This window comes from Passer domesticus, chromosome 4 (assembly GCF_036417665.1).
Source record: "Passer domesticus isolate bPasDom1 chromosome 4, bPasDom1.hap1, whole genome shotgun sequence".
NCBI classification, from domain to species: domain Eukaryota; kingdom Metazoa; phylum Chordata; class Aves; order Passeriformes; family Passeridae; genus Passer; species Passer domesticus.
This window is the reverse complement of record NC_087477.1, coordinates 48,694,168-48,715,811: the sequence shown is the minus strand read 5'-3', so window position 1 is coordinate 48,715,811 and position 21,644 is coordinate 48,694,168. Positions and strand designations below refer to the sequence as shown.

General features: G+C 34.6%; 1 protein-coding gene across 4 annotated transcripts in view; it reads left to right on the top strand.

Moving 5' to 3' along the window:
• GLRA3 (glycine receptor alpha 3) overlaps positions 1-21,418 on the top strand; it is an 82,695-nt gene extending 61,277 nt beyond the window's left edge. The window contains exons 7-10 of one of the 4 annotated variants that reach the window (XM_064417733.1): positions 6,066-6,280; positions 7,839-7,985; positions 12,202-12,321; positions 16,074-21,418. In XM_064417733.1, the coding sequence (XP_064273803.1) occupies positions 6,066-6,280; positions 7,839-7,985; positions 12,202-12,321; positions 16,074-16,343 (752 nt within the window). In that variant the 3' untranslated portion in view covers positions 16,344-21,418. Of the gene's footprint in view, positions 1-6,065; positions 6,281-7,838; positions 7,986-12,201; positions 12,322-16,070 lie in introns of all 4 variants that reach the window. The other 3 variants (XM_064417732.1, XM_064417736.1, XM_064417734.1) reach the window with 3 other exon arrangements.
• Positions 21,419-21,644: the final 226 nt, after the last annotated feature.

The following is a 21,644-nucleotide window of genomic DNA, read 5'->3' as shown; positions in this document are numbered from 1 at the left end:
AGTTCCCCAGCTCAGGAGGGGACAAATGCCAGAATCAGCATTAAGGAAGGGCTGGAGAAATACAGCAAAGGGAAGGTCTGTGATGACCTGCAGTAAGATTATATTTGCAATATATATTGTATGTCATCAACTATCCTCAGTGTGCAACAGATATTTGTTTTGAATAAATATTTGTCCTTGTACAGGGAGTAGATAGGAATTCTCAAAGCATGGCAGTGCCAGCCATTTAGTAAGAACCTGTGAATCCAAGGTATCAAACTTTTGAAAGCAGTCAAAGGCATGAGATACAGTAGCCATATTACATCAATCTATACAAAATCTGTTTCTTGAGTCCATTTATTGTTTTATTTTGGAGGAAGAGTCTAACATTTTTCTTGTTAGATTATCTTGTTAGACTTAGAGAAGAAAGAACTATCATTAATTTTATCTCTATAGAAAAAAAGAGTGTCAGCTGGCTTTTGCAATATGTTATATTTTCCACATAAGATGACAAAATCTGTTTTTTACATGTCTAAAAAAGTTAAACACAACAGAGGTTTAGAATAACACTGAGAATTAAATCCTCTGTCTAATGCAATTTTCAAGCTCATTTTGAATTTAGGATCTCTGTCAGAATATAGGGAGTACAGGAATTGAGGTGCTTAAGAAATGGCTTTCCAGAAGACAGACAAGTGGGAGAAGCTCTCTATTGTATTAAGAGATGTAAGTCTAAGTCAGCCATTTAGGTTGAGCATATCCTAGCCACTGAAGTAGTCTCACTCTCCCTTTCTCCTTTCCTACTGTCTCTCTAATTTCATGCTAAGCCTTAGTATCTAGTTGTTTTTTCAAGAGGAAAAATGAAGTGTTGCTGCACAGGAACAGAACCAGGACAGAGCATCATCACAGTTCAATTGCCCCAGGATTCTGTTAGCAAATCTCCACAGCTAGCAATGTTTGGTTGCTAGACTGCCTGCTTGTTGGCTATCAGTCACTGGTAAAATCAGAATTGTGTAGTCTGCATCCATACTGACAGATGTGTTGGAATCAGAATATGAAATATTTACTTCCCAGATCCAGGACACATACTCTGCAGAGCACTGAAAAGATTTATTCAGATTTGCCTAACTCTCTTGAATTTTGCTAAGCATTAAATAATCTCTATTCACCAAGCATAAGTTACTTATTTTAAGTAAATAGATTCATGTAATTTCATTAAGCTGTATAGTCTTTCAGCCACAGTCCTCTTTATATCCATAAGATAGTTCACAGTAAATAATTTATTAGCATTTTCAATGACTTACAAGGTCAGACTAGCATTTACTACTATCTAAAGTAGTATAAGAATTCTCAGTAGATAACTCTCCATTCTGCATGGATTAACGGTTGAACTCTGCACGCTTAGTTCTTTTCTCATCTGTTTATACTTCCTAATTTCATATTTTATTATGCTATTAATTTTTAATTTCATAGTAGTTTAAAAATTTTTACTCCTTTCTTAATTATTTCTCAGGCACACCATTTCCTTGACTCAGAATCCTGAAGTAATTATCCCTTGTTAAAACTTTCTGTACAGCTTCAGAAACAGCTACTCAGCCTTCCTGGGAATCATAACATGTTTATGACATTGTAGGGGTACAGTAAGAAAATCTTTCCCCAAAAGACACCTTAAGGGCTGCTAAAAGGAGACAAGTACTTTTAACTCCTACCAACTCTTACCTCTGGGGCAGTTTGAGACAGATGAAACTATAAAATAGGACTCTTTATAGCTTGAATGTACAACTTATGCTCGCTTTTTCTTGCACATCCCACACTACTGAAAGCACCTTTTAATGACACAAGCATACTTCTGCCTGCATACTTGAACCATCAGAAAATCACTACAGTGTTGAAAAACATTATTTCAACCAGTCAACCCTGTTTGATCACTCATTCAAAATACACCATGTTACACAGCATTCACTTTGAAAGAAAGAAGAACCTAAAGTGGACCATGGACATCTTGAGACTATATTAGCCCACCTGCATGTCAGCTTTAGAAGCTAGGAGAGATTAAGAGAAATGCTATTGCACACATTGCTTGAATCTCTTATGAAACAGATGACCAGATGACATTTTGGTGCTAAGGAATCTATTTGCCTATGACACTGCATGTGTCTTTTAAACAGCACATGCCACAGTCAGAGGATGCTGTGTAGTATGAAAATGACCTGAAGTAGAAAAATGCTCTTCTTGGGTTGGCCATGGAAAAAACACCAACAATAGTGTGTGATCTAGATACTGACTCCAAAGAAAAGCAATTTATGCTTTCTGGGGAAAAGAAAAATCATATAGACTGACTACAATTTTATTTTTTTCACTACACTAATGGTTTCAGCATGGACATTGTGTGGAAATCTTGCCAGTTCAGCAGCTCTAATATTGTTGTTATCAAATATGGATAAGATATATAAATGCACCACCGCATACATATACACCAGTGTATTCACTTCATATGCATTGGTACAATGCTCATCAAGTCACCATTTTTGGGGTCTTTTGTGCACTTAAGTCCCTGGTTAGGCTAGACTTACAAACACAAAAAATGTAACCTCAATTCAAGAAAAAATATTTATTTTGAGACACCCTGCATAGTTTTTTTTCCATTTGCTTTACAAAAATCCATTTTATGGATTGTGTGCACACTTATATTTAGCTTTAATCTGAAACTACCATCAGGTCTTAATTTGTTGCTCAGCCTCAGCAAAGCCACAATACCAGAAGGGATTCTTGTCCTCTTGCTAAGCACTCTCTGGGACATTCACAGTGCATGTCAAAATGAACTGGTCTTACCTTTCATGTACTGCAAATGAATTATTAGAGCAATGCTCTTAGATGCTTGTCTATCTCATTCCCCAGCTGAGATGACTTTATGGGTATCTCTCTTCTGATCCATTCAAGCATCCAGTCAAATAGATCAAACCACAGCTAACCTGGCTTTGAGTTTGAAATGGAATACAGGAAGAGAAAGGAGGCCCTCAGCTGGATGCTGCCTCAGGTGGGAAAAAACAGCACAGCCGCTGCTGGCTGGAACTCACATCTGCTAGAGGAAGTGTTTTCTTTTTCCACTCAGCTTCATTAGCCAAGTTTATGCAGGTGGTTCTGATTTCAGTCAAGAAGGGCAAAAACTAACATCAACTCTTTCACACTTAGACCAGCAACTGCTGCAAGTGCAGAGCTGAGACTGACTGCCATCTGCAGCCTTTCTCCAACACTCGGTGGTGGAGCAACAGAGAGGCACAGCTGGGTAACACCAGTCTTCCTGAGGAGATGCTATATATTGATTTTTCAATGCTGTACTGGAAAAGAGGAACAGAGTAGGCTTGACTGGGAAGCACTGGAAGTATGCCTGGCAAGTCCATAAACTTTCTGTGTCTAAGACAAAGGCAGGCCTCTAGGTCACACATGTTGTGGAGCTAAGCAAGGGGATTTTTCTACTTTGAGAAAGATTCCTTTTTTTTTTTTTTTTCAATTTTTTGTTTGGTCTTGGTATTATAGGTTTTGAGGTTTGTGGTTTTTTTTCCCTTGGCCAATGATATTTACAAAAATACTAAACCAAGCAAAAATGCTTTTGTATAATTCCTCTGACACATCATTCAGTCCTAGTTCTCACCTCTTCATTATCCCCATTTTTTCTCTCCTTCCCTGTGATTACAATATATTCCATTTGCACTCCTTTCATTTAGAATCTATTTAATTTTTTTAGGATTAACTTGCTTACAACAATTCTTGTCTTCCTCCTTAGTTCAATTAGATCTGTCAAATTTGCAACCACATAAAATAATCCATATCAGAGCTACTATATTATTTACTGTTCACTGTTTAGGACCACAGAATTTCATCCTTTGTGGTCTATAATAGTTCAAGTCCACTGGAGTCCTCAGGAAAGAAACTCAGATATCTCATCCCACATTTCTCTGGATGGAAAAAAAAAACAACATACAATATATAATGTTTATTGGCATTCCATATATGCATATGCATATATTATGCAGTCTGATGCTCCTTAGTTTTTCTTCCTAATTTGACTTGAAAGGAGAATATAGGACCCTATAAGAAGAAAATGTTGCATGCTGAGCAATTCTTACTGATATGATGCCAAATAAAATGGCTTTGCTTAGACCTAGGTTGGGCTGATGCATTTCTGTCACTCCTTACCACCACAATTTACTGTTCTGTATGAGACAGAGACTGCTGCTGTCCAAGGCTGCTGAATTAACAGTATGAGGGTCACAAAAAAGAAATCCTTAGGGTAAGAACCAGTTTGAAGTAAGAATATTATTCCAACAAAGGCCAGTCAGTGCAGAACTTCTGGTTATGTGGGGTGTACTGAACTGCTAAGTGAAACACTAGATTGCATAGTGTCCTTTTGAAGACCATGGAACAGAAACATAGGGGAATATCCCGGCCTTTCCTCAACTAAACACCAAAATCCCATTCACTTTTTCAAACCAGGATTTCATCCTGTGACTGATGGGGCAGAAATCAGTCTTGAAACTGTGGTAGCAGATGGTTCAGCCAGGATCTGGGACACAGATTTCAGGAGTGTAGATGGGATTCAGAAAACACTGGCAATTAGGAATGGAACTAATAACTGAGCTTGCAGATATAAAACTCCTGAGGTACAGAATGTAACCTTAAAATTAAACATAACAAATGTCTTTCTAATATTTTTGTGCCTCAGCCGAATAAAATTGTCATAAAATTACAATCATTATGGCATCATAGAGAAAATAGTAGCCTGTTAAAAACAACTGTTATGAAAATAATGAAGTTCAGAAGTACTTAATATCCCTAGAATAAAAAATTTTTTTTTTACTTTATCTGAAGTTCATTTCTGTATGCGTAATACTATTGTCACAGGATAAAACACAATATATTAGTATAGAATAAGCTTATAAATCCATTACATAATTTTTTAAATCTGATTACTATCAAATCTCTATTAATATGGAAAAAAATTGTATAAAGTGGCAACTAGAAATTGATTAGGAGAATATCTATCAAAAATGAGTGGAACACATAATCAAAGAGCTTCACACCACTTAAGAAATATATAACGATATAGCCTTCCATGTTAAATTTAGAATTAGGAAAAGTTTTCAACCAAATAAGGAAGAAAACTCACTTATGTGTATTTGTTGCTGTGAAAAACTGTTTTATGTATACACCACTTGCAGCAACAGCATTGCCTTCAGCACCATCCCTATGTGACTGATATGGTCATTGGGTAGAATTAAAAAATCTAATGAGGCTGGGTCAAGATCTGTGAAATAATCTGCACCTTACAGGGTAGAAAAAAAACCCCAACCCCACAACAATCTGGCTAATCTAAAAATATGGGTTTATGAAATTTTTATGAGCTACCAATGGATTTTTTTCTTCTGGTTTGAATAACTCAGTAGAAGTTGCTTAATGTTTAGTACCTGGATAAAACTAGGTCATTTAATCTCCTTCCTAAACTCGCCTAATCTCTGGTCTTTCTAGTCTTCGGTCAGTGTTTGAAACTTGATAATTTCTCTTATGAGCTGAAACCATTTGAATGGGGACACAGGGAGAGATTTAGCAGATTCTCCTATTGATAACCTAATGACTATACATATCACTACAATGTCCCAGTTTTTAATAAAAATAAAATTAAGTTTAAAATTGAACCAAATATAAAGGAGATATTATACAATGGGGAAACAAGCCTTTTCTTTGTACACAGAAATATTTCCAAATCACAAGTCACAAAAACAGTGTGATCTCACAGTGGAAATTTCCTATTGCTAAAATGAATCATGGGGGTTTTTTATAAGAAAATAAGAATTTCAGACATCATCAAAATCTTAATTTTTTATATATTCTGCCCCTTTTCTTTCCAGTAGACACTCCTGTTATAATGGGGACTGTCTTTATTACAAGTCACTGTGGAGATTCAAAACATAAATCTTTTTCTAGTGAACAAATATATTTGACATAGCATACATTCTTTAAGAGTGTGCACTAGATGTTGACTGTAAAAGCATTCTATTTCTCTTGAATATTTCTTTTTTTGTTGTAAAAAGGAAAGTTTACATGTATTGAAGTCCGATTCCACCTGGAGAGGCAGATGGGTTACTATCTCATCCAGATGTACATACCCAGCCTCTTGATCGTGATTCTCTCCTGGGTGTCGTTTTGGATCAATATGGATGCAGCTCCAGCCAGAGTGGCTTTAGGCATAACAACTGTGCTGACCATGACAACACAAAGCTCAGGTTCACGAGCATCTCTTCCAAAGGTAGGCTAAATTCCCTTTGCTTGTACTATATTAATCATAATGCTATGTGGCAAACACTTTCAGTCAACCTTATGTGTTTTAATTATTAGCATCCAATCATTTCCTGAACCAAAAAAATAATTTTGAAATATTTAGGGGATTTTTGATTCTCCAATCAAATATATTATATTTCTCCCCTGTCTCTGCTATATAGCCAGCCACACATCTAGTTAATTCCATAAACCTTAACAAATAATGAAAACAATGTTATTCAGTTTTATATAAACCCTGCTTAACAATTGACAGGCTCACCCTTTTTCATATCCCAGTATCTGGTGACATGCTAGCAGATATGACTGAAATTCTAAAGGCCATAGATTCTTACCATAGATTCTCAATTGTATTCCTTTCTCAAAACTCCCTAAATTATGAATTAGCTCGCTAGTTACAAGCACATTTACATTAAGATACAGAAAAATGTGAAGCTTAACAGCTCCAAACAATTGCACAAAATTATTCTAAACACAATGTAAATCACTTAAAGTTTATTTCTATAATAAACTATTTCTATTTTCTTAGTTGTAATTGCTTTAAATATTTTCCATTTCATTTTAAGGCTTATTCCTTGACCATCTTCATGTGCTATTGCAGCTAATAGAAATAAAATGTATACAATAAAATAAACAAATTTCAATTCTTTATTAGTTTTAACATTATATTTTTATCTAATTAACTTATTTTTTAAGTAAAACAGATAGCCCTAACAGATTTGAGCATGCTTTGTGTCCCAAATTAATGGAACTGAATGTATCTGAAGTTAGCATCAACAGATAAAACTGAATGCTCTAAAAACTAAAAAAAAAATCAACAATGTAAGAGGTTAACAGAGAGCTGCAGGCCTCTCATAGAGGCCTGATGTTAGCTATGTTTGCTTATATAAAAAAGCTCTTGTAACTCTGCAAAGACAGAGTAGGTTCAGATCTTGTCCTGCATCTGGTCTTGGCAATGCAGGATTGCAATCAGCTCTGACCTATATCTGATTTTTAGTACTTTCACTGTGACTAAACCACAGGACTAATTTGAAACTATACATTTGATTTCCTGTGCCTATATTAGCAAAGAATGAACCCATCAGACCTGTCTCCTTCACCTTTTCCTTTCTTCTACCTAATTTTTATACTGGGAACTTTCAGCCACATCCACTTTAATACAGGAATTACAGCTGGTCCCACTACAAGCTATTTTTCGCTTCCTTAGTGTCATTCACAGATCTCAGTGGGACAAATGAAGGAAGAGCATTTGGTTTTTTTTGAGGATTATTTCATTTGTGATGTAATACACTATAAGGAACTGTTAATGATTTAAGCACATTTTGTAAAAGAATACATTTTTTAACAAAAGCTCTGCATTTATAGATTGAATTATTCTTATTATTGTCTAACTTTCATGCAAAGTTTTTTTGATAAAAGCATTGTTGGGATATGGAGATATTAATGCACTTCCTCCTGCCATGAAGTACTAAACTTCACATCTGTGGAACATTTTAACGCACTCAGGCCTCTCCTGTCTCCTCTCATAGGTGTCATACGTCAAAGCCATTGACATCTGGATGGCAGTGTGTCTGCTCTTTGTGTTTTCTGCGCTTCTGGAGTATGCAGCTGTAAACTTTGTGTCCAGGCAGCATAAAGAACTCCTGCGATTCAGACGCAAGAGGAAGAAGAGTAAGGTAAAAGTAACGGAGTTCTCAGCTTTTAAAGGGTCTGACTGAACTGTGCCAGGATGCAGAGTTAATTTGGTCAACACAATGCAGCTTGAAGTGGCAATAGAAATAAAATGGCAGCACAGCATAAAATTCACTTTAGGCAGAGGGTCACTACAAGGACTATGAATTGCATAAATCCAACTTGAATTCTCGAAAGAGGGATTAAGAGGGATTTAAATGAGGCATGGGCCATGTGGGAGCCATCTGCACAAGCATGAATTTCACTCTGTTGGAAGAGTTATATTATACTTCCGTGAATGAATGTTACTGGTATTTGCAGCAGTTTTACTACTGTGAGATTCAACAAATGTTGTTTCCCAATTTCATTCTAATACTCAATTCAACGCCTTAACAGCTGTGTTTCATGCAAATATTTTTAATACACAAATTACTTATTCAAATAACATTATTGGTAGAAGAACAAACATTTTACTTTAAAAGACTGGTAAGTTTGGGGTTTTTTTCTTCTGTTTGGTAATTTTGTTTTAGATGTTCATATTATTGGTAAGAATAAGAATTATAATAATGGTTATTTATATTTATATTAGAGGTGGCGCTATACAGACTACAAGTAAAATAACTCACTACCAGTGTGCAAAGCCAAACAGCTAAGGTAACAAGTTCGAATTCTGAAATCTGTAGTTAAACCAAGCAATAAGGAATATTTCTTACAATATGTAATTCCTACTTCAGATTTTACAAAGTGTAAGTATTTCTCCAGCCTACTTATTAAATAATTACCCCGTCCCCCACCGATGTTATGCAAAACCTGTCATTATCAGTCACTGCCTAGAATATTACTAGAGGATGAAAGTCTGACCATAGCAACATGATTCAGTTCAACCATCTTTCATTGCTGAAGACTTAGTCTGCTGCTTACATCAGCCAGAGAAGATATTTTACAAGTTTCCTCTTACTTAGAAGATCTGCACTACTGCAAAGCCTGCCTAAGCCATCTCTGTTAGTAAAACTCAGTGTTAAAAGGCAGGCCAGACAGTCAGGTGAAAATGGCATTTTCATACATTTGTCTGTCCCTGTGTGGTAAGTCCCAGATGTCTTCAGCTGCACAGAGAAACTCATGTACCATAGACTAGAGGGTGATTCAGACTGCAAGTACCTGTGTTCAACGTTTGACCCTGTGCAAAATGTTCTTCTTTCTTCCTGCTGACAGTAGCAGAAAAAATAGTACTTTTGTTACAAGGTGTTTGTTCTTGGAATATGGTGGCTCTCTGAAAGCTGTCCTAAGGTTTGGAATGGGAAGAATGGGATGGGGCAGATAGGAATTACTGAACAGGGGGGTAGGTAAATCACAACAAGTGAATTGTGTATCAAACAGCTGTGGTAAGTGATATATCACTATAGTTTTAGTCCATTCATCTTTATTGTCATGTATTATTGGTTCTTCTGGATCTCAAGCAAATTTACCAGTTTCAACTTAAGTGATATCACTCTTAAATGCAGATCAATTATTATGACCACAGGATTAGGAATTGACAGTTAGTATCTTCCTTCCTCAGAATGGAGGAAGGAATATTACATCATGGAGATTTTATCTCTTAAAAAGAAATTTGGATCACATCTCAAACCCTCTGTTATATGAACAATACACGAGTCTTACAGATTAAAAACTGCAGTTAATAACTTGGCTTCCTCACCACAAATGTTATTATTTATTCACTACAATTTATAACATGAAATGTAGGCCGTAGCATCATAACTCAAAGTAATTTTGTTTTCCTTCTTCTTTGTCTTTTTCAAAGTTACTAGAGCTCAAGCTTATAAAGTTTTGTATGCTTGTTATTCCTTTGGACTAGGTCAAACAGCCACTGGCTCTCAGGGATTGGATTGTATTAACTTTGAAAACTACCATGTATTAAGCAATGTTCATTTGGCATAAAGTCAAGAGGTGAAAAGATATTATGTAAAAAGGCTGAATTTAAAATAAACATTAGGGGCTTCCTTGAACATTAAATCTTCATCCTTGGCAAAGAGAAAAACAACATTCTATTCAGTATTTACATCCAAAACCATTAGAGAAATAAAGCAGATAGGATAACTTATTAGACTTTTTCCTTCTGTATGCTTACCCTCTCGAAACATTTTACGAAGATCAGGTTTTTCTACCAGGTGAATGCTAAGTGTTGAATACAGATTTTTTTGCCACTGGCATTTTATCTACAAGGGTACAGTAAAACTTCTAGTGATTTGACATGTAGTAAAAGTACAAAAAATAGATCAGTTTGGAAATGTTTCATTTCAGGTATGTGTAGGGCAGATGAAGAATTTCCAAAGTCTATTTTCTTTGTAATTAGAAAGATATGCTTGTTGCAAAAAATATTTACTTTTACCAAGTTACCAAAACAATAGTCCTATGATTGAATTTCAGTGTCTTTGGGAGGTAAGTGGATCCATTTTCCTGACTTAACTAAATATCATTCATACCTAATTCATCCCAGCCAAAAAAATTCCACAAGGTCCCCTGAAATCCATTCCAGTTGTTTAAAAAGGTTTTTTTTCTACTAATGTGTTTTTTTAGCCTGTCATAGCTTGTCTAGAAAGGACACAGAAACCAGACTTCTTCATTCCTTCATGTCACCATTTGAACATTTCCATTCAGTCTTTTCTATAAATATTCCTAGTGCACACAATTTTTGGTTTTGGTTTGCATTGGGGTTTAGGGTTTTGGTTTTGCTTTTTTTTTCCTCATTCACCTTCCCTGGAAATTCTCCTCATAAGTCCATACAATTCCTCAAAACTATGTTTGCAACATGAGCAACATGAAGCCTATACAGTAACAAAGGACCAAGTGATGCAGGTGTTTATCCAAACCAGTTTAATATTTGCCTTTTAAACAACATCATGCTATTGACCCATATCATTACTGTGATCTTCCATATCTTCTGGGTCTTTTTCCAGAGAAACACCCTGCAGGGACATTGGCTTTCCATCTAATACAAAGCTGATTATTTCTGGCTAAATGTCATACTTACTGAGTTTCCTGTATTTTTCAGATACTTTGTTCGAATTATTGAATTAAATTTTATTTCTAAACATATCTTCAAACAAATTTTCAGGTTTTCATGGTTTAGAATATTTTTTAATTGAATTTAAACTATGGTTATGTTCTTCTGAAAACACAGAGGAACTGAATCTCTCTATTAAGAAGCATATGTTTGAACTCGGATAAGACCCCTGCAGTAAATTCTTTTGCTATACAAATTACAGTTCTGTACAGAACTGCAACAAGGCATTTTGGCATCTAGAGTTCATCTATCCTTGCCATTTTCCTTATGCTTTTTCCACTTACAGTCACTGCCTTTTTTACACACCATCTGGTTCATTTGCGGCCTCCCTTCCCAGACAGCAACAACAGCATCAAAGGCAATTCTTAGGTACCACTGCACACTCTGGACACCATTTTTATGATTGTAAGTATGGACTTCACTCAGTGATTCCAAATTACTTAAAGGCAAATTTCTTTTCAGAGGCCTAACCCAGTTTGTACAGATCTAGCAAAAATTTTTGAAGTGTCTGGGATTGTGTTAAAAATTAATTTACAAATGAAAGCTGTTGTTTCAACATAATGTGCAACCTACTCAATGATTTTTTTCCAAAAATCATCACAATAGGAATAGGAGATTTTTTTAAGGGTCTAATCTCTTTATAATTAAACAAATGGCATAACCAATTCTGAGAACGGGAATTTTGGTTCCCAGTTTGAGACTTTGTTTGATACTTAGTATATGAGCCCCAGTTCTCTGACAAAAAAGAAACCCGTCCAGTGAAAAGAACTATTCAGAAATATTATGTTACCATTCCTTCAGAATGAATATTAATTATTCATTTCCTTCCTAAAAGACAAAAAAAAAAATGCAGAAAAAGAAGTCATACAGGGATACTGAAACACACCTATGATCATTGTTTTTCCTTAGTTGCATTTACCTTCTATGGGAAAAATATTAACTGTGTACATATACTGAATAATAACAATTTGATTTTAGGTTAGCTGTCAATATATTTAGGTCTTGGGAATATTCAGTCTATTAGTTCTATTTTCAAAATCTAAAGATCACCATATCTTTAGAGAAGAAAATAGACATGCAAACTAGATTGTCTTTAATGGTAATCACACCTTTTTTCTTTTGTTTTCTTTTTGGCCAACCACCCATTTTGATGAAAGTATTTTGAGGGAGTTCTTGATGGAAATGAAATCAGTGAATCATTGCAGCATAGCAATGGCTTGAGATGTGCAGGACGTATAGACGGGACTTTGCCTCAAATCTACAGTACAAATTTAAGGGTAAACTATTGAGAAGATGTCCCATTTGTCATAATGTGCTATCCAACCATTAACAGAGGCCCTGTCCTTTTGTCTACAATAACATCTTCCCATGTGAACTTCATATACCTTCATTGCTACCTGTATGTGATGACGTGAAATGTTAGTAAAGGTAATGTCCTGTTAATTTCATAATCCATTTTGATCTGTTTAAATCTGGATTAAAACATAATACTAAAATTCTGCATTGTAGTGCAAAACAGCTCAATACCACTTTCCTTCTCAAAACTGAGCAGTGAAAAAGAGAGTGTTCAAATTACTAAAGTCAAGGCTTCAAATAGTTTTTGAGGTATAATACCTTACAATCAAACAGCTATGGAGTTATTTTCAGCCCTTGTATACATGTTATTTCTCAAGAGAAATGTATTACTAAGCAAACTATCTGGAAACATCATGGTGATATAAAACCACAAAACTCACAGTTTTTTATTCATTTATTGCTAAGTATTTTGTAGAAAAACATTGATACAGAAGCAAATGAATTGAAATTATTTCCTTCAGACCACTAAAGAATTCTAATTTTCAAAAAAAAAAACTCCTTATCTAAATTTTTTCCAATCCTTAATTACATTAATTTTAATAGAAATTATAAAGTATTTAAATGTAACTGCATGCAGAACAACTTTAAAGTCGTTAATTCTAAAGCTGAATGGGTGAAAAATGCATTCAAATCAAAGTCTTACTAAAGTTCATTACTAATAAGATTTTTAAAATTTTATCAAATATCTGTAGTATTTTTCTGACTGGTAATACACTAAAAAGGTCACAAAAGGAACAAAAGTTTCCTTATCTCTTAAAAAATAATTATATTCATTCAGCCAATATGCATAACTTTTTCAGGAAGATTCACCGTAAAGGCTCTCAACTGGCTCATGCAGGGTATTGTCCTCCAGATGATTTCTACATCTGTAGACTCAGACATGTGCATCCTAAGACATATTTCTAGTCAAAAAGAAGGATTTTAGCCAAATCAATCAATAGTAAAAAAAAGAAAAAGGATGTCACTGACATAAATGCCTTCAAAAAGGCACTCAAAGCTGGTATTGATAACAACAGCAACCGCATCTTTCCTGCTGTGCACAAGCACCCTCAGATATGAATCTGAAGCCAACCTAGTGATCTTTCTGCATTATGAATCTGCTGGGAAACTTGCAGAACCCCATTTTGAATATTCAAGCTGCTGCCCCTGAAAGGAATTCTGGTGGCTCTTGGCATTCTCCAGAAGGTCCTTTCCTGCATATCCACCAGCCCTAGCACTTGGGTGTGACTTGGCTGGCTCCAGCCATGCTGCCTGTCCTTGTGGAGACACCATCCGACAGACACTGGGCAGGAATGCTGGGCTCCTACAAGGAGCTTCACATCAGTTCAACTACTGAGAGCATTTCCAACGAGTCTGCTTGCAGATGAAATACAGGAGGTCAGCAAGCACAAAAATGATGAGAGACCTGGCCTTTAAAACATTCTAGGGGATCATTCCATTCAGATAAATCTGAAACAAAGACAGTAAAATCTTAATTTATAGTGCCCAATCCTGAAAATATGCACAGCTGAAATCTGCTACTCAAAAGAATAATTTTATTATCTTACTCAGCCTGTGCAGTCATAAGCATTATTGTCTGTATTCCAACACAGCATAACAAGACAAAATCCTGAAATGTACATATGAAGGTGTTTAAATGGCAAGTTTACACAAAATTCTCACATTACATGCATTTCTAACTTAATATTTCTCTCAACTGCAACACAAGACTACCACTATTCTAGAATACAACTACATTAAAGATGTTATTTTCCATTCTTAGCTGACAGCAGAGGAACACTATTGGAGTAAATAAATCTCTGTTTTATCACGTCATCAAATAATGTTCCTATCATTTTGTATTTCTGTTTTTCATCTCCATAGTAAAGTCAGTCAGTTATTTTTCCTCCTCCTTTTCTTTCATGATAATTTTTCTTTATTTTTATTTTTTAAAGGCAAATTCTAATACAGATTTTAGATATAGTAGTTTCAGTGAATTTTATCAGTCTCACTATTTATTCAGTTTACATATATGAAGAAGTATTTCAGTAGGTTGATATCTACAGCTCAGCTGGATTGTCATGCTGATGGCCAAATATTTCCCTTGAAATGTAGTAATTTATCTGCATTCTTTTGTAGCTAACATATTCAATTAATATTGATAATAAAACTTGGATTTTTTTAAACAAAGTAATTAGCAATTATTTGATGAAAGTTTTAAATCTTTAAAATTAATTCTTCATTGAAAAATATTTTCAGATTTTCAAAATGTCAGACATTTTCAAAATAAAAAATTTGCAACTTTGGATTTAATTTGTGCTCATTGAGAAATTACATTTTTATAAAGCAAGAAGTTAAAATAAAACAAAAAAAATGCTTCTAACTATTGAATTTAAATAGTAATTATTTGACTTGTTTTGGCAAATAAAAAGTTTTTAGACTTATTTTAATTTCAGCTAGGAAGAGCTTTAAAAAAATCAAAAATTCTCCTACAGTTGACAGCTGCTCAGGTGTTTTTATAATATTTATAAAAATATTTTTCAAAATACTTACTTAAGAATTAATGTAATAATTTTTATATTTAATAAAAGTGTAAAATCCTAAAGCAACTAGGCTAAATTAGACATGACAAATTGACATTCCTGAATTTAAAATTAGCATTGAAAAATGGTGAATGCCATCAAAATCACATAATTACTCTTGAGTAGTCCACGTAAAGAAGGAGTACACTGGACTGCATTTCAGAACCAAATCTAGCCCTGACTTCACAGATTATGTATCATTTATTTGTCTGCATGTGTGCCCTTTTTATTAGTTGAGGATATCTAGGTAAGAAGTAACAAAGATGTCTCCAGACACAAGCTATATTTTTAAATTTTATGCTATGAAAATATGTGTATCTTCAAAACATCTACCGTTTCTGTGCTGTGTGATTAAGAATCACTTTCTTTTATAGTTCCCTAATCCTGACTGTCTTTGCCAGTTTTCCCCTGAACTGACAAAAGAATCAGTCAGAACAAAATCAGTCAGAAGAAAAATCTGGCCTTTGGCTTCCATTTCCTTTATTTTAAACTAACATTTTTTTCCCCATCTTTACCTGATGCATTCATAGGGAACAGCAGAAATTAGTCATATAGATAAGATTAATTAAATATACAGTGGCCAAATAGGCAGAATTCTCACTAATATAATGAACGTGCATATCATTAGTGATTTTATGAGGAACATGTCTAGAGGCCAGGATCCTGGGTTGTAAGGCAATGGACAGACTTAATAGCTGTTTTCTGAAAGAGCAGTGTGAAATTTGTCCTTTTGAAGATTGCACATATTTACTGTAAATGGGAAAACTTAAACCAAATTAGAAGTTTTGTGCCCAATTACCACTAGTTTGCTAGGCTTTCTCATTTCTCTAATTAAATTACAGAATCTATAAACAAACAGAAAAATCCTGTGCTTGTTAACAATCCAGCAATATTTTTGGTAGACTGATAGGGATGAAATTCCAACAATTAACATAAGGTGTGGATTCAAGAAATCAATGAAGTAATGGTGCAACTGGTATTTAGCAGCAGGTGAGATTTCTGTAAACAATAACTAAAAAAAAAAAACAAAACCAAACAAAACAAAAACAAAAACAAAAACAAAAAAAATTTCTTGCTCTTTCTCTTTCTTTTCTTCTTTTTTTTTCCAGCAGGATGATGATACACGTGACAGTCAGTTTAGCATTACAGCATATGGAGTGGGTCCATGTGTGCAAGCAAAAGATGGAATAACACAAAAGGGGGCAAATAATCCTGTTCAACCTGTACCAAAAAGCCCTGATGAGATGAGAAAGGTATTCATTGACCGGGCCAAGAAGATTGACACAATATCCAGAGCTTGTTTCCCATTAGCCTTTCTGATTTTCAATATTTTTTATTGGGTAATCTACAAAATCATCAGGCATGAGGACATTCACCAGTAACAAGATTCAGGCTTGCAGTACATAAAGATCTGGCTGCCACACTCAACGGGAGACCTTTTGTTAGACATGCACACCAGAGGAGTGATTGGAAGAGTTAAAAACAATGAGGGGGAGGAAAAGGATCCTGCATGGCCTGCAGTGACCAGCTACAGTGGGATGGAAGAATGAAACCCAGAGAAGATACATCTGCTATTGCAAACTTTCCTTGTCAAACTAAATATTAACAACTTTTTCATTGAAAATCACTATCTACTGAAGCTTTACTGCCAAGTATTTATACATAATGTTACATAGTGGTAAAATTGTACAGTACTCTTTGATGGTCCTTAAATTTTTTTAATTCTGGTGTATTTTTAATTTTGAAAATGTCTGCAGAACACCCTAGGTGAATCCCACAGTATTACAGAATATATTAGTGCTTCTAAGTTTTCTTTTAATTTTACAATATAATGACAAATTACTGATTGGAGAAAACAGCTTAAAGGACTTGATCTAGTCTTAGGACAGTACTGTTGGTTTTACAGTGAACATACTTAACATTTTAAAGTCATTTAATTTATTCAATGTACTTCATATTACTGTTGCCTTGGAAGATGTATGTTGAAATAATCCCAGCACAAGGTATACAGCCTAACAGTCTACCTTTCACATGAGAAATATACTAAAATTTGTAAAGCATTGATTCCTGCAAAGGATTTTTTTCCTTTTATTTACCTTTACTTTGATAATTTAATTTAATTAATTAATTTTATTTAATCCCTTTTTATATTTTAAGGTGTTTTTTTTCTAAATTCATAAAACTCAGCTTGTGAAATAGACAAATTACATCAAAATTGTGCAATGCTTCATTTTGATTCAATGCAAAGAGATTTTGGACCAAAACAGAAAGCAGAGTCAACTCCTTTGCTGAAGCATTTGGGAGATGAATACAGTTATGTTTATGCACATTCATTTCCTATATATTACATAATTCCAGGAACTTTAATTTATGAATATGTCAAAATGTCTGACTCATTCCTTGAAGTTTGTTAATATGATTTAGATACTGGTTAAGAAGCGTGTCACAACTTTGGAAAAACACGCAGCTCTTCTGAAACGAAAGAAAAATACCTGGATGGTCTTTTACTTTACTAGATTTCACATTAAAAATAGGAGAACAAATATTAAAACTCTTAGATCTTCCCTGTTAGGTTTGAATAAGCCATATTAGCTGCTTCTTTGAATTATAACACCATAGAACATATTTATGGCACGGTGTCCTGGCAAGAGTATTTACTTTTGTCAATCTATTGGCAAAAAAACCATGCTATGATGTGGAAATATAGCATTTAGTTATTAGATACTCTTAAGTCCAGTTAGTGAGGCTGCTTCTCATTGCAAAATATTTTTATTTTGGACGTGTTTAAAATGTGTGCTTTGTTGATGATCAGAATGTGTATACAAAAGCAGGATCAGCTGGAGGCAAACATCTGGTGCACTGCCAAAGGCATGGTGCATATGAAGTAACAGAAGCAATGTAACTCTGTGCTGGGGCTTGTAACATAGCAACCTCGGCTTTGGTTTGGTTTGTTATTGTTTTCCTGCCAGGATTACTTAGAGGGATTCTATAATAGTACATCTCACATTTTCTTAAATTGTGAAATTCAGAAAAACATGTATAATCCACCTTTATTTTAAAACTATTATTCTTTTATAGTTTAGCTTCATTTATAATCTAAAATTAATTAAATTCATTTTTTTTGTTTGTTTGTTTTTGTTTGTTTTTTTGTTTTGTTTTGGGGTTTTTTGGGGTTTTTTTTTCCTGATATTTTGTCTGCTATTTTATCTCTTTCTTTATGTGCATGTTCCAAAAAAATCTCATTCCCTTATGAAGGTCTGAGGAGGTATCATGAATTTATGGCTGATATTCACCTCTCTCAAAGTTAGGGTTAGTTATATTGTATGGAAAGGTTGTTAACATGTTTCTGTTATCAGCAAAATAACTTTATTTTCTTTAGGGGTTGTTTTCAAATGCACATTACATTTGGCATGTGATTCTATTTTGATACAATGGAACCAAGATCTCTCTGGATCTGATGGTTTTGTGGACATTTAAAGGAACCATAACATTTACCAAGGTAACATAAACCTCTGTAGTCCACTAACATGTTTTTCAAAAGAAATAATAACTTTAAGCTTCATTTCAATTATTCCTGAATTACTTTGTATAAAGTCATGTGGTAGAGAAAGAGAAATGTCATTTAAGATTATAAGAAATTTCAAGGCACAAATGCCTGCTATTCACCACTGACAACGGGAATAGTCCAAAACAGCCAGCAGGCATGCCAGCCCTCTGTGCAAAGCTGGAATCAACAACTACTGACATCAACTAAGATTACTGTAAGAGATTATATTTTTGCAACTGTATAATGAAGCAGCAGGAAATGAAGTTAAGATGCAAGGATTGAAAGGTGCTCTGCAGTACTTACCACACTGCAGTATTTTTGTTGCACTCCCATCAAAGAGACAGTGGAAATGCAGAAAAACACTCATCACGGAGATAATGCTTGAGGCAAATGGTACCTAGCAGGCTTCCTCCTACATCTAGAAAAGGCCCCATTCATTAGGCAGAAGTAATAGCTACCTCACTTCACTATCACTGGACCTGGGCTCTGCAGAGGACAAGTCCTTGGCAAAGCCACATAAGAAGCCTTCTCATAAGCACAATCCCTGTGTGACAGGATAATGCAGCTTTGTCCCAAGTCATCATCCAACATAGGTGCAGACAATGTACTTCACAGGTCATGTTTTTGTGGACCAGCCCTATGCCTCAAAAATTAATTACTGGCACTTGAAGGACACTGTAACACAATGAGAACAGAGACACTGTGGGATCTGGAGAAATACCCCAGTAACAGAGATACTGAGGAGCTGACACAGTCAACATAAAGGGAAAAAAGGGATCCTAATACTAAGCACCCTTAGTATTTTTCCCAATCCTGCTGTGTCTCCGTAGGTGCACTTGCACAGGTGGAAGCAGTAACTACAGGGGAAAACAATTTATGTCATCTGCTGCAAAGTTTGTATTGTTTTGTGACAGTAATTTCTACCTGTGCAGATTGACTTCCACACCATCCTCTTTCTTGATAGAAAGAGAAGCAAAACAGAAAGATAGAGGATGAAAAGTCTGGGTTGTGCATAGGAGAACAGGGGCCACAGGGAGGGAGAAAGCCCAAAGCAGAGCCTGGAACCTCTTACGTGATTGTCTTTTCATTCTGCACTAAAGAGAGATGTGGCCACATCCCCTCACAAGGCAAAAGACTCCAGTACCTTGAGGGAGAACAAGAAAAGCCCCATAGAGGTGCAGTAGAAATATTCAAGTATCACTGTGCCTAACTACTTAAATTCCAAACAGCAAAATGCATTTTATTTTTAAAACTAGATTCAAATATCAACACAATAGGCTTGCATGGTTAGAGGGATGGCTTTTTTTTCTCTATAATGCTCATAAACTATGTGAAGATGTAAGGGAATAAGGCATACTAATACTGTACTACTTAGAACTCAGCTATTTTAAGACCAAAATAAAGTACGTTTTACTTTCAAGGACTTTTGACAGCAAGTAGTATTGTTTAACAGGTTAGTGTAATTCAGGAGGAATAGAGCATTTACTTAAGATTTAATTATTTTTTTAGCTCAATCATAAATTAGGTTTCTTTGGATTCCTTTTCTTATTGCTTATTCCAAAATCTGCTTTATAAAGAATCATTTGTGATGTGTGAGAGATGATTCTGTTTACTCACTAGACAGAAATATTTAGGTGATTAAATGTGCACTTTACATTTAAGGAGTGAGATATTGCTTCCACTTCGTGTATAATCCCTTACAGAACTGTAGACTGATAATGTAGATAAAGATGGAATATAATAAACTGTACAAAACCTTATATTTTTTAACAGTAGGGAAAGATAAAAAGTCTTCCTTAACCTTAGAAAAAGAAAAAGTATTATTTTCAGCAATAATTTTATAGTAGAAGGAAATTAATTTATTTATACCATTCCCAGCCCAAGCTGACATGATTGGTTGCAAAAGATACACTTCTTGTGCAGTTTCTGCTCTCATTTGAGCTCATAGAAGTTAATCTAATGCAACAGAATAGAATTTGGCCTTAAAATGTGAAACTGCTAAATGAGCTAGTAATACATACAGTACCCCTGTGAGGTAGTAAAATAACTTTATCCACAACTTACTGCCCAATCATGTGGTTAGTTAGATGAGTACAATATCAGATTTCACAGATTTTTTCATTTTTGAGACAACTAAGAAGAAAAACATAAATCTCAAACCAGACTACTTGTTAGTAGTAAAACGAGTGTTCTGTTTTGGAGTAGTTACAGAAAAGGTGTCTTCAGGCAACAATAACCTACAGTAATTACTGAAGTACTATCAGTTTGGAAGGCATGTGGAAGCAGGTTAGATTGCTAGAAGCAGTACATTAATGCCAAAAAAAGTGTTGGCTCATCCTGTCTTCTTGACATTCTCGAATATTACTGCACTTCTTCACTTTCATCTTTGTGAAATATGCAAGAAACATTTCTTATGTTTGTATTTTAATGTGCGTCAGAGTGATATTAACAGATGAAATGGACTCAAGTAGCTACTGATGTTCCATGAATGTGGAATTGTGAGCTGTATAAAAAGAAATTGTGCCATAAGCTTTTGACATAAAGGTTTAACATAATATATGGTATTTTCTGTGTTAGTGATCCTGGCTTTTTAAAGGCTACAGTGAGAAAAAAATAAAAATTTATATGATAGTGTATTAATAACTTGTCTGTGAGTTTTCAAAATATTCTCCTGTGAGTTCTCTCTGACAGCAATTTCATTGCAAAGTACTTCCTTTTTTGGTAAAAATCTATAAATGTGTTGTGCATGGACTTTATTAGATTCCTTTTTATTGTATTACAGTATCATATTGCACTTAAACTGACATTCTCTGCAGTCAGAAGTGTTAAAAATGTGAAATTTATGGTGTCACCGATGTCATTGTAGATATTTTGTTCAAAAAAGAAAATAAACTTATCTTTTTTCAGAAACTGTGAAGTAATTTTTATTATATTTTTGAATTTAAATGAATTTAAAGTCAAAAGAAGGATAGACAGCACCATTGGAAAAAAGGATTAAATCCACAGCAGTAGTTACCATGCACTACCATCAAGTATTTCAGGAGTGAAAGCAAAAGAGAGAAGGAATGCCTTTGAGTAGAGTGCCTTTGATTGTTATATGGGCTCTAGCTCTGAAACCCTTGTTCTGAAAACTCAG